The sequence below is a fragment of the Erpetoichthys calabaricus genome, chromosome 3 (assembly GCF_900747795.2).
Source record: "Erpetoichthys calabaricus chromosome 3, fErpCal1.3, whole genome shotgun sequence".
Lineage (NCBI taxonomy): Eukaryota > Metazoa > Chordata > Cladistia > Polypteriformes > Polypteridae > Erpetoichthys > Erpetoichthys calabaricus.
The window spans coordinates 307,280,562-307,292,932 of NC_041396.2; the positions used below are offsets into that span (position 1 = coordinate 307,280,562).

General features: G+C 50.1%; 1 protein-coding gene across 1 annotated transcript; it reads right to left on the minus strand.

The window, feature by feature from the left end:
• Positions 1-466: 466 nt before the first annotated feature.
• LOC114649223 (NADH dehydrogenase [ubiquinone] 1 alpha subcomplex subunit 4-like 2) lies at positions 467-9,934 on the minus strand. Its single transcript, XM_028798711.2, has 4 exons — positions 9,786-9,934; positions 879-967; positions 696-756; positions 467-573 (listed from the first exon to the last, which is right to left on the minus strand). The coding sequence occupies exons 1-4, from the start codon at positions 9,825-9,827 to the stop codon at positions 517-519; spliced, it is 249 nt and encodes an 82-aa protein (XP_028654544.1). The 5' UTR covers positions 9,828-9,934; the 3' UTR covers positions 467-516.
• Positions 9,935-12,371: the final 2,437 nt, after the last annotated feature.

A 12,371-nucleotide genomic window follows, 5' to 3' on the forward strand; every position in this document is an offset into this window, starting at 1 on the left:
CCCCTGTACCGCATTGACGAACTTTTTAGTCCCAGGACAGCAACCCCCCTCTCCCCCCCCCCCCCCAAGGTGTGACTGACGGCTGCCTGTCTTACTCTGAGCCCCGCACACCCCTCGTATGCTTGATGAGTGGCGCTAGACCGGCGGATCCCCTGCCAGCCCCCCATCGGGGCGCTTTATTTCATATTTAGCCCCGAGATGAGTTTGTCATAGTAACTGGAGCCGTGGCGGGCCGCCCGAAGGCTGGCTGATTGAGCGCATCGCTGCAGCGGCACGGACGCCATTGTGCACCATGGAGTGTCCAGCTGAAGCCTCATTTGCGTGGCAAGGTGGGGGGGGACGGGGGGCTCTCGCTCGGCTCACTCCCGTTGGCTCTCGTCTGTACATACAGAGCCTCCTTTATGCGGGTGCCCGGGAGACGAGGCCAGCGGAGTCGTGGGAAAAGAGAAGAGAGGTGGGGCACAGCTGAGGTTGGGCACTCGTGTTTATTGGCATTGACACATGAGCCCCTCCAACTCAGAAGTCGGGGCCCTCCTTCTTCAGCTTCTTGTAGTCCGTGTTGATGGCGACGAACTGAAAGAGAGAAAGTGAAGACCCAAGAGGTCATAAGGGGTGCCGCCTGCCCACCTTGCCCTTTAGGTACTGGTGATCTGCCGGGGGGGGGGGGGGTTAGTAAGAGTGACGTCGGGCTTTACCTTGTATTGGTGTGACGGACTCAGCTTGGTCCACGGCTCCGGGTTGTTCTTCCTGTCCCAGCTGCCATTCAAAAGAAGCGACAACAAGCGAAGCCTGTGAGTAAAAGCTCAATGGCCGCTTTGTCTGCCCGGTGGCAGGCAGCCATCACGGCAGCTCTCTGTCATAAAGCAATATGGCCTTACCTGCACTCGGGGTGGCGCAGCGCCAGGCGCAGGAGGTACAGGCCCGCTCCCCCCATCCCCAGGCTGATGAAGAAGAAGAGCGGAATGAGCTGCAAGGGAAGAGAGGAGGAGAAGAAGAAGAAGACCACCATTAGTGGGGGCCTCGTGTCTATTTGAGCTTTCCGAGGAGGCCATGGGGCCGACCCCTCGCTCAGCGGTACTGAGACGGGCGCCCTTAGTCCAGTCAGACAGAGCAGGACTCCATCCATCCATTTTCCAACCCGCTGAATCCGAACACAGGGTCACGGGGGTCTGCTGGAGCCAATCCCAGCCAACACAGGGCACAAGGCAGGAACCAATCCCGGGCAGGGTGCCAACCCACCGCAGACTAAAAGATGTGTTGATAGAAAAGGCACTATGTTAATGGCCGACTGGAAAGATATTTAAATAAAAAAAAAAACTGTGAAAGAGGCTTTAAAGGCACTATATTAATGAATGATAGACAGAAAAGGCACTATATACTAGAAAAGTATTCAAATCACCACATAAGAAATGTGTAAGGCACTATAAAATAGACTGGAAGGCATTAAATTAATGGCCGACTGGAAAGATATTTAAATCGAAAAATATGAAAAAGAACTGTGAAAGAGGCGTTAAAGGCACTATATTAATGAATGATAGACAGAAAAGGCACCATCTAATAGAAAATTATTAAAACCACCATACAAGAAATGTGCAAGGCACTATAAAATAGACTTGAAGGCGCTATATAATAGCAAAATATGAATTGTGAAATACAGGCATGGTATGTATGATAGACAGGGAAGACGCTATATAATGGACAAATGTGCAAAGCACTACAAAATAGTTGGGGAGGCAGACGTAAAGGTACTATATAATTGAAAAATATGAAAAGCATTACGAAAGAATTCTAATTAACGATAGTTTGGAAAGACACCATATAACAGAAAAATAACAAAAGCTCGAAAAAATAGATCATCATTATTAATGATAGATGTGAAAGACGCTATTATATAAGATTAACTTGAAAAATACCATAAACTAGGCTTTAAACTCTTGATAGATAGGAAAGGCACTACATCATAGAAAAATACGGAATAAAAAATATAAAAGAGATGTGAAAGGCACTGAATATTAGAGACATTAAGTGTATGAGAAGCCCTAAACTAAAACAGACTTGAATTCATTAGTGTAATGCTAGATAGGTAAGGCGCTATATACTAGAGCAATATTGGTTCCTGCCTTGTGCCCTGTGTTGGCTGGGATTGGCTCCAGCAGACCCCCGTGACCCTGTATTCGGATTCAGCGGGGTGGACAATGGATGGATGGATGAAAGAGAAAGGCGCTATATAATACTAAATGGAGTGCTGTATTTTAACCCGTTCTTGTCTGTCTCGGCACATTACAGTGCTTCATGTTGGTCAGGCAGTCACCGATGAATTTCCCTGGACTCAGCACATGGGACAATACTATTAACACATAGATGTTAAAGGCACTATATAATAGGATGAAAAGTGTAAAAGATTTCAAAGGAACTCCATTATAGACAGAGATATGAAAGACACCATATATTACTAAATGAAACGCTGCATTTCAATCCATTCTTGTCTGTCACGGCGCCAGAAAGTGGCGGCGTGCTGCGCGTCGGTCAGACACCCAAGGAGGGATCTCAGTGTCCCCGTAGGACAAGGAGCGAGTCCTGCTGCCAGGGGTTTAGAAGTGAACGGCAGGATGTTGGAGAGCAGAACACGTGAAGTGTGCTATTTCAATTGATTCATAAGAATGTGGTAACATGCAGAGCTCCATTTCGTATCGTATAGCGCCTTTCATCTCATGTGTTTGGTTCGCCAGTCAGTATTTCACTGTCCTCTGTCCCGTCATGGCTGTTCCTCCACCTCCTCCTCCTGTTCATCTCAGGTGTCTTCTCTTCCTGGAGGCCTGCAGTTTGTCACTCCATTATTGTCACCAATTGCGGGTCATTGTATTCATTTCAGTGGGCTCGCACGTTCACATTTTGAACCCTTCGTCACTTCTTCTGTCAAACAGCCGCATCTGGAGTCTGCGAACGAGATGTGAATAAGATGGCAGTCCCAGGTCGTTTGCACCCCCGTGTGTTTCACAAAAACACTCCGAGAGACAACAAGCCTCTCTGGCGGACAAAGTGCTCCGAAGAACGTGGCGTCCGTGAGCCACTGAACCAAAGACCGCATGTGTTTCATGAACGCCGGGGTCTGAGATGGAGACCCCCGGTCTACGTGGACACCTCGTTCGGCTCCGACCTGCTGGACTCGTTAAGTAACTTTAGTCATGGGTGGTCAGACTGGCCTGGTCACTCTCGACTTGGCCTTTGCCCGTTTGTTTCGTCGCCTCTTTTCCTTCTCCTTTCCTGAGCCTTTCCAGTTGGACTCCTTTTCCTCCCTTTTGTCCTCTTCACTTTCTCACCTGGTTGCACCTCAAGGTGCTATGTGAAGACTGAGGGCAGCTGGTGCCCTCCCCACGTTGACTGGGCATTTGCTTTTTGTGATTTTCTAAATGATTTCGATGATAGGGGCAACATGAAAGGCACTGTACAGCATGAGATCCCAGCTTTGTATAGCCAGTGGATCTTCTGGCATTGACTACGGGCATGTGACTTACAGATCAACACACCTGACTTTGCCCCCCGTTAGCCACATCTTACCTGCATCCTGGTCCATCTCTTTCTGTAGTGGAAGGAGGACCAAACTTGGAGAACGGCCAGTGCAGGAAGGACACCGATGTGGACATGAACTGGACAGGAGGCCCAGCTGGCAGAATATGAAGTGCCCAGGTGCACACCTCTTACTCTAAATGCGTCGGGTGGCTGCACCTGGTGGACGAGTGTTCCGTTAGGTGGCAGCGCTACGCAGACCTTTCATTCGCCTTCATGCGTGTGCTCATGGCAGGCTGCAAATCAAAACAGGACCCCCGGTGCCCGCCCCGCGAAGCAAGTGGCCTTCAGGAAAGCTCGAGAAGCAAGGCTGCGCTTTGAAGTTCCCATGAAGCGCCTTGAAGGGGTCGGACAGCTTTCTAAGGAGGTAAGTGGGGCTGCGGCCAAGGGAGGTCTGCCCTTACCAAGTCCATCTGAGCCCCCCGTGTGGGCTCCTGTACTCTCTGCTTGTTCCTTTTATTTCTCTGCTGACCCCCCCCCCCCCCCCACCACCTGTCCCAGACCCCCACACTCCACCTGCGCCTTTTTAACTTTCCAGTCCGTCGTTTGCCCGCCTGTAGTTTTTATTTCTAACAACTGCAGAGAAAGATAACAGGAACAGCAGCCAGCCGGCTTTTACTTTCACCTCCAGAAATTCGCACTTTCTCTGAAGTTGGAATTCTCTTTTCTTTTTGGCTTTTGCCGCCCGTCAGTTTGGATCCCCTCCTCGTCGGTGGTCTCCCGGTGGTCTCCTGCTCGACTTCGGCTGCCTCTCACACTCGCTTTGTGCCCGAGCTGTTTAATAGAAGACACGCGCACGATCCTCTATCTTTATGCTACAATATTTACATAATTATGAGGGTCTGTAAGGGAGGGGTAGCCTGGGGCGTGTGTGAAGTCCCGGCCTGAAGTGCCTCAGGGCGAAGGTCGTGGCGAGCACGCGCCTCGTCCGGTCATCCCAGGCTTGCTCGGCGACGACGAACGTATTATAAATGCAAAGTAAATATATTTTTTGGCAATTACCATAAATGCGTGTAATTAGCGACTGTTTAAAAACTGTCTCTTACCTGAAATGCGGCAATTTGTTAAACATGGCTGGGGGAAATAAAAAGCGCGCACGTTTCACTAATTGAACATCACACGCAGGAAGAGCCGCCTGTCTATAAACATGAATTGAAAATGAAAGGCGCACGGCAGGGGGGCGACCATGCGCGCCGCGACATCCGATCGTCTGTACACAGGGACTGGGAGCAGTGGGAACTAACGGGTGAAATGAACCCCGCGGAGACCCTAGATGTATATAGCGCCTTCTCCAGCCAAGCACCTTCCGCGTGACTATAAGTCAAAGGTCCAAAACCTGCACCGCCCGCTCCCGTGACCCCCGCCCTCAATGAAAGGCGCTTTAATATGCCTTGACTCGGTTCTGCTTTCTCAATCCCAACCTCTTGGCCCCCTCCCACTCTTGAACCCGCGTTCATTCTGCTGGCAAGGTCCTCGGTGACGCTCTCGGCTCTGATTGGCTGGCCTCGCGGAGTCACACGTTCAAAACACCGAGTTGGAGCCGCACGCGCTATTAATACGGGGACGAGCAAGCGGAGGACCCCACTAGCCTGGCCGCCCCGACTCCGCCTCGTTTCAGACCACCGGCAGTCTGCCAGCAACTCGGCAGGCTTCTCCTCTCCCCGCGCGCCACATTCTCATAACGGGACACAACTTAATTAATGAAGCGAGCTAGAATGGGTTAATACATATTACAGACGTACATTGAATGGAATTGTTTGGGGTCTGGGGGTCCCCCTTGGCGGTTCGTGAGCGGTTATTGAATGACCAGCCGGTTAAAAGCGGGACATTTGGTTATACGGCACGATGCACAAAGAGGGAAGAGTATCAATCTCAATACAGCGCCTTTCACGTTTGTAATTTTGAGATTGAAATGGATCAGTTCTAGACGCACCGAGGGGCTTTCTTGCCCACCGAGGTGATTGCCAGTGTGGGCATATACGTTGTCTTCTTTGTGGGTCCCCATTGCTCAGCTTGTTAGTTTGTGAATTATTATTATGAGTATTATAGCTTATTATATGACTTTACCCAGGATAGCTTACCTCATTTGAGGCACAATCGGTTGCATTATTTATTTATTTCAACAATTGGAGCCCAGGCGAGTGAGGTGACTTGCTCAGGGTCACACAGTGGAATTGAAACCATTTGAAGTCCAAAGCCTTAACCACTACGCCACTTCGTTGCTCCCAGTTGAGCGCTGACTATTTATGATGTTAAATGCCTTGTGGTGCCAAGCGATAGGTGCAGTTTGGGTTAAACACGAAGTCCTCAATAATTCAAACATGTCGTCTAAGCCGCGTCATGTGCACTGTGTCACACTTGCGGGACGCCGCGTTATCAGCCCTAATGTGACAGAGGCGACTGCTTCACTCCTCGGCGCGGACACGGAGGGCGCCACCGTCGTTGAACTTAGAGACTCGGGTGTGTGCCCGGGGTGCACCAGGCATTGGACGGCACAGTCCCCCAGTCGGGCGGCTGTCATCAAGCGAGGTGGCTCTTTCCACGTGACTCGCGCCTTCTCCTCTTTCTTTGATTGCCGCTCTCGTTAATTCGTCTGTTCAGCGATTTGAAGCCGCGCCCCCCCGAACAAAGATCGATTGATTTATTGCCGGTGCGCCTTTTTAAAACACGTTCTGGAGAGCCGAGCATACATAAAGTGAGGAATGAATAATGAAGGCGGTGTAGCTCGGTCATCAGCGCCTTTGAAGACCTCGTGGGTCTTGGACCACCTGAGGAGATCCCTGCACCCCAAGTGCCCCTTTACACACACACACACATCTTCATTTGTAACAACAGCCATTGTGCCGAAGTGACTCGCGATGAGATCAGCCGCCTCGACGAGCCCCCCGCTCAGTGCGACGCAACTCCAAATCTGATTCGCCGAGCCGCATACAGTATGCTGGGGTTCCATCTCTAAAAGGGGCGGGGCCACAGCGACACCTGCAGCCTGGACCTGAGCAGCTCCGATTCTCCCGAAACGGCGGCGCGCACGTTTCGTTTTCGCTTTTTTTTCCCCACAAGGTGAGAAAACTGCTGGCGTCATCGGAATTTGGAGATCTCGGTGAGCCTGCGCCAAACCCGCGTGACGGACAGCCAAGGAGAAAGAAGTGGGCGGGGTGGACATTTGAAACCGGGGGTCCAGGCGTCCCCCTTCCCCAAACTCTTCTACATAATTTTATTAGGTTGGAGTCCCCGCTCTGACGTCACGAGGACTAATTGCGGCATAAGGGATGTCCGGTTCGGCTCAGCAAGCCTGGCACCGCGTCCCCGTTGTCTTACTTATTATTTAATACTTGGCTGACGCCTTTATCTGACATACCATTTTCAATTGGAGCCCAGGCAGGTGAAGCGACTTGCTCAGGGTCACACAGCGGAGTCAATAGTGGGAGTTGAACCAACAACCTCAGGGTCTGAGGTCCAAAATTTTAACTAGCACGTCAGACCGCCTGCAGCGATCAGCTGTTCGGAAACAAAAGGCGATGCGTAGCCATTGGCAGGCCTTCCGGGAGCGCGCATGCGGGGTGTCTCGATGTTATTAACATTAACAGTAACGCCAATAATAACAACACACAAAATGGGAGAACACTGTCAGACCGGCGCATTGCAAATAGGAGTGGGAGATATAGAGGTTGAAGTATCGTCATGAGCGGCTGAGGGTCGGGAAGTGGGTAAAGGACCATTATGGGCATTTAGCCACACACAGCTGGGCAAGGTGGGAGTGAAAAAAATCAGGTTGGGACACAGGGGGAGAGCGTGAGCTACACAAGGACCAGCTGGCAGGAGATCAAACCCTGGGCCACTACGACCCATTTATTATTATTATTACTATTATTATTATTATTATTTATTTATTAAGAAGGCCCTAAGCAATTAAAAGATTAGGATGTCCCTATATATTTCGATCTAATTCAATCAACAATAATAAACCGTAAAATAAAATTTTATTTTTCGAAATGAAACAAAACTTACCGCAAGATGGAAAATAATGTTTATTTTGAAGTCTGGCATCCTCTGGTCCATGGCAAAGCCGGCAATGGAAAATTTTTGCGGAGCCCCCTAACCTTGATGCCCTACGCACGAGCTTATTTTGCGTAATGGTTAATCCCATTATTATTATTATTATTATTATTATTATTATTATTATTATTATTATTATTATTATTTATTCTGTGGTGGGTTGGCACCCTGCCTGGGATTGGTTCACTGCCTTGCGCCCTGTGTTGGCTGGGATTGGCTCCAGCAGACCCCCGTGACCCTGTGTTCGGATTCAGCGGGTTGGAAAATGGATGGATTATTATTATTATTATTATTATTATTATTATTATTAATTATGTTACCAAGTTTGACACTCTTTACGCTTGCTGCACTACACCTATGCGGATGTGGCTCGTGCCACAAGTCCCCATTATTATTGTTTTATTACATTTCTGTGTTTGCCTGCGGGGGGATTGCCCGTGTTTTATATAAATACAAATAAAACAAACACAACTTATTAAAAAGACAGCGGGGAGAATCAAAAACTAAAGATGGCACAGTGGCCTGCTGATTGCGAAAGCCCCCGTTGTCGTGTTTATTTTTTTGTCCTTCTCACCTACTAAGCTGGCCAGGTGCCCTTTATAGCGCCTTCACACTTTGCCATACATTTCGCGTGAAGAAGACAAAAGATTGGAGGTGAGGAGCTCCACTCAGCCATCATGGCACCAGAGACTGGCGAGGTGTGGCGCGTTGATGGGCACATACAGCAAAGACGTTCATATGGAGACATCAATACGAATATAGATATGGAGATGTGTATGTAGATCTATAGAGATCTGAATAAAGATATGGAGACATAGATTAGGATAGAGACAGAGACATTAATACGAACATAGATATGGAGATATATAGAGATATAGATATGAATAAAGATATGGATCTAGATATTAAACTAGATATAGAGATATGGGTATAAAGATATAGAGATGGATATCGATATCAATATAGATGTGGCTACAGATTAAGGATATAGATATAAAAGCAGATATAGACAAGATGTACACCTAGATATGGATAAAGATATGGCTATAGATCTCAGACTAGATAGAGAGATATGGATATAGAGATGTAAATATGAACGGAGATAGATATGGCTAGAGAGATCCAGACACACACGTAGATACAGACAGAGAGAGACGCTAAAGACGCAGATATGGCGACAGACACCGATGTACTGCACATATAAATGTAGAGGTAGACGAGGATATAATGTACGAGTCATTCTAAGGGCGCACACACTCACACACACACACACACACCGGTTTCCTAGGACGTGTCGACTTTTAGGGACTTTTAGGGACCCCCACAGACAGCCCCCCCCGGTTTGATGTCGAGCCGAGCTGGGCGGGCTGTGCGGTTCCGCTTTTCTTCGTTTCTCTGTCCGTCTCGCTGCGCCCCGCCATTTCTTGTCATCCTTTCTATTCGTGGTCGCCTGTCGCCTCTGTCGGCTGTTCTTTATTTTATTTCGTTATTTTTGTGTGTGTGTGTGTGTGTGCGTGTCGCGTTTCTCGTGTACTTTCTTTGCTCGGCTGCTCCTCCGAGTCACAGACGCTCGACTTTCACAGAGGGGTCCTGTAACGCGGGTTGAAGCCCATCGCCCATCACCCACCGCCTGCCCCCCCGTGTAATTTGTTTCACGTTTTTCCTATTATTTAATTTTTCTTAGGAAGTGCTCTGTTTATTTCCCCGTCTGACAGAGGAAGGGCTCGTCTCCATCTGCTTAATTTCGTGCCCCCCTCCACCAGCCCCCCTTTCTATTTGTCTCATTTTTTTGTTTTCAGCTTTTTATTCAAACGAAGCCATCGACATTGGCTTTGATAAGACGGAACAACGAATGCGTTTGACGGACATGAATTCCCGTTACAAATGACACTCCCGTTATGGTGTCGCCCCCTGAAAGCCTGGAAATGGCACCGCCGGTAAGGGTGCTCGTGCAGGCGCCGCAGTGTGCGGCGCTATACTGTCTCCAGAAGTGCCCACCCCGACCCCTGGTATCTCTCTGTCACATTAATGTCGTTAAGTCGGCCACGCAGATTTTCCCAGAACGCCAGAGCGACGCGAATCCCGAAGAGCTGCAAGTGAAAGAAGAGCCTGAAAGTGCACGGAAGGCGACACGGCGACACGGAGAGGGCGCGCTCACTTACTCCGGGCTTCTTCCGGGCCTGTCGGCTGAGCACACGCAACATCTTTTACTTTTCCGTGAATGTGGTCACGAACTTTCCTCCGGTCGTCTTCTCGCTGACGCGGTGGTCGGACCTGTTGCGTATCCGTACGCCCCCTGGCGGCGGAGCCTGCGAGCTGCGCGCCTCTAATTGGCTTCATCTGGACGCTCACGGGGCCTCCCCGTGCTGACTCGGCCCGCCCCCCCATACGCCTCGCTGTTGCCAATGGACACCTAAAGTGGTCGATCTAGGGGGCACGTGCGGCGCCATCGAGTTGCTCCTGTGGACACTGGGAATCCGGTCCGGGCCAGTTGCAAACAGCCATGGAGAATGTTACCTAAGCAATGGCCTTCGTGTGGTCACCTGGGGGCGTGTTGAAATCTGCTCAGTTTGATTCTTCACTTGTAACATGGTGGCAATGGGGACACCAGGGTGACATTCAAAAGAGGCTGATCCACTGAAGGATGGGACTCAGCATGTAAGCCAGAGTGATGAGAGCTAGGGCAGGAGGTCCCAAATGGCACATCAGGACATGGCAGGACATAAAGTGACCAAGGGGCATTCCATTGCAAGTCACTCTGCCACAGCAAGGGAGGGGTAGGAGACCGGAACAGTGAGGGATGGCATAGTTGAGTGACAGTGTGACGATAGCAGAAAGAGCAGTGTATGTGGACAACAAAGGGCAACACACACATAAGGAGTCCACAGGGAGGGGATCTCTGTGCCCACGCTGTCTTCCTGGTTGGCAAAGTGCCCAGTGCCGAGGCCCTAGATGCTTCCTTTGTAGCCACAGGTGTTGCCTGCTGCTTGAACCCTCACTCTCAGATGGTCACCACAGCATCACGCAGGTGAGCTGCTGGCGCTGGGGCTTCTGCTAAGCCTTGCTGTCACATCACCAGGTGCCTCCTTCTCTTGGGCTTGTCAAGCCTTTTGTTTGATTGTTTTGTTTGTCACACGCCTTAAGGAGGTCCCGAATTTATTTTCTACAAAGGCTTTGTGAAAAGCTGGCATTTTAATGCGATTAGAGGAAGGCGATGAAGCGTCACACAGGAGACGAGAGGCACAAAGCGCTTGGTGGGCCCCTCAAATTCATTCTGCCAGTGCTGTATCTGAGCACTGCCCCCAACTTGGACCCCCGAAGACCCGAGTGGCAGGCTCATGCCTGTTGATGTCAACACAAGTGCACATGAATGCAAGTTCAGTGAGGATGCCATCTGCTGACGTCTATAGGCACAGAGTTGGTGTCTGCCCTCACATCCTGGAGGGGCACCTGCTCAGTCCAGGGGCACAGGACCTTAAAGAGGGTGGCAAACTCAACTCACATTACTGCTGGCACACTGCCGCCTTTGGGGGGGGGGGGGTAAAGGACATGGTGACATAGAGCGTCACACAGGAGCCAGTCATCATCGTCATGTCAGATCACCAGTTGACAGCTGCCATTCAATGAGGACGTTCACACACACACTCAGTGGTGCTTATGTCCACTGACATGCAGGTCCTCTGTCAGCTGTGCTCACACACACACACACACACCTTCACTCCTCGTGATCACACACACGCATGCACACTGTTCAACCCATCCTGCACACACACTCTGTCAGGTATACACACACACACACACAGGCGCGTTCACAAGCACACACACAATCGACACACACACACACACACTGTCACGTGTGCATCTCCATTCAGCTGTGCCCTCACACACATTCACATGTGTTCATAAACAACATGCCCTCTCACACCCCCCGCCACCACCGTGTACAGTGCCAGGCCAGTCTGTGTTTCCGGCCCCCTGTCACCTGATCTGCCCCATTGTTCCCAGTCTGAATCGTGTGACATGGCAATTGAGAGCTAAACAAAGCTGCCTTGTCTGTAAGTGAATGGCACTCCTGGGCACAAATTGGAGGGGGGTTTGGGGGTTAAGTGATACAGGGTCCTTATCAGCAAGTGAAATTGCCCATAGTCAGCAGCAGCGCCCCCCAGAGTTCACTGAAGCTTACTGCCAGTCAAAAGAGAACAGACGATGCCAGGCAGGAGTGACCAGGAGGTTCTGCCAGGGTGGCATGGGCTGTGGCTCGTCCATCATATAAAGTTAGGGGAGGCTTATGGCACCCGCAAGTTCAAGCTATACAGTCAGTGGGTTTGTTTTGTGAGGTACGTGTGTGTGCCCCATGACTGTGAAAGGCACTATATAAACTTAACCTTGACTGGCGCTACTGGCTGGTGACACTTTTCCTCAACATTTTCTAAGCATTTCCTGGCACCGGCCAACTGTAGCCTTGAAGCGGGTAAGAAAATGGCCAGTCCTTCATTACCTCCGGAGGTGAGACATGAAATACTTTGAGGCCGTTGTTCTCTGCAAAAGGCGCTATACGAGTAACGGAGTGGCAGGTAAGTGTTCATTCACAACTCTTCAGAAGCTGAAATCCATTGTGAAAGGCGCTATATGGCACCCACAGTGACAATGACGTGACCGTCCAGGAGCACCTGAGACCAGCCTGCTATGTCGGTAACTGAATTAAGGAGCAGCTGCTTTTGGAAACAGAGCGGCCTGGAGAACAGAAA

What these genes read in the sequence shown, in the direction of transcription:
- LOC114649223 (XM_028798711.2), bottom strand. Translation starts at nt 9,827, where the DNA reads ATGTTGCGTGTGCTCAGCCGACAGGCCCGGAAGAAGCCCGGA. An exon ending in CTGCGCCACCCCGAGTGCAG is followed by an intron (nt 757 to 878) that starts GTAAGGCCATAT and finishes TTTGAATGGCAG; the next exon opens with CTGGGACAGGAAGAACAACC. An exon ending in GTCCGTCACACCAATACAAG is followed by an intron (nt 574 to 695) that starts GTAAAGCCCGAC and finishes TCTCTCTTTCAG; the next exon opens with TTCGTCGCCATCAACACGGA.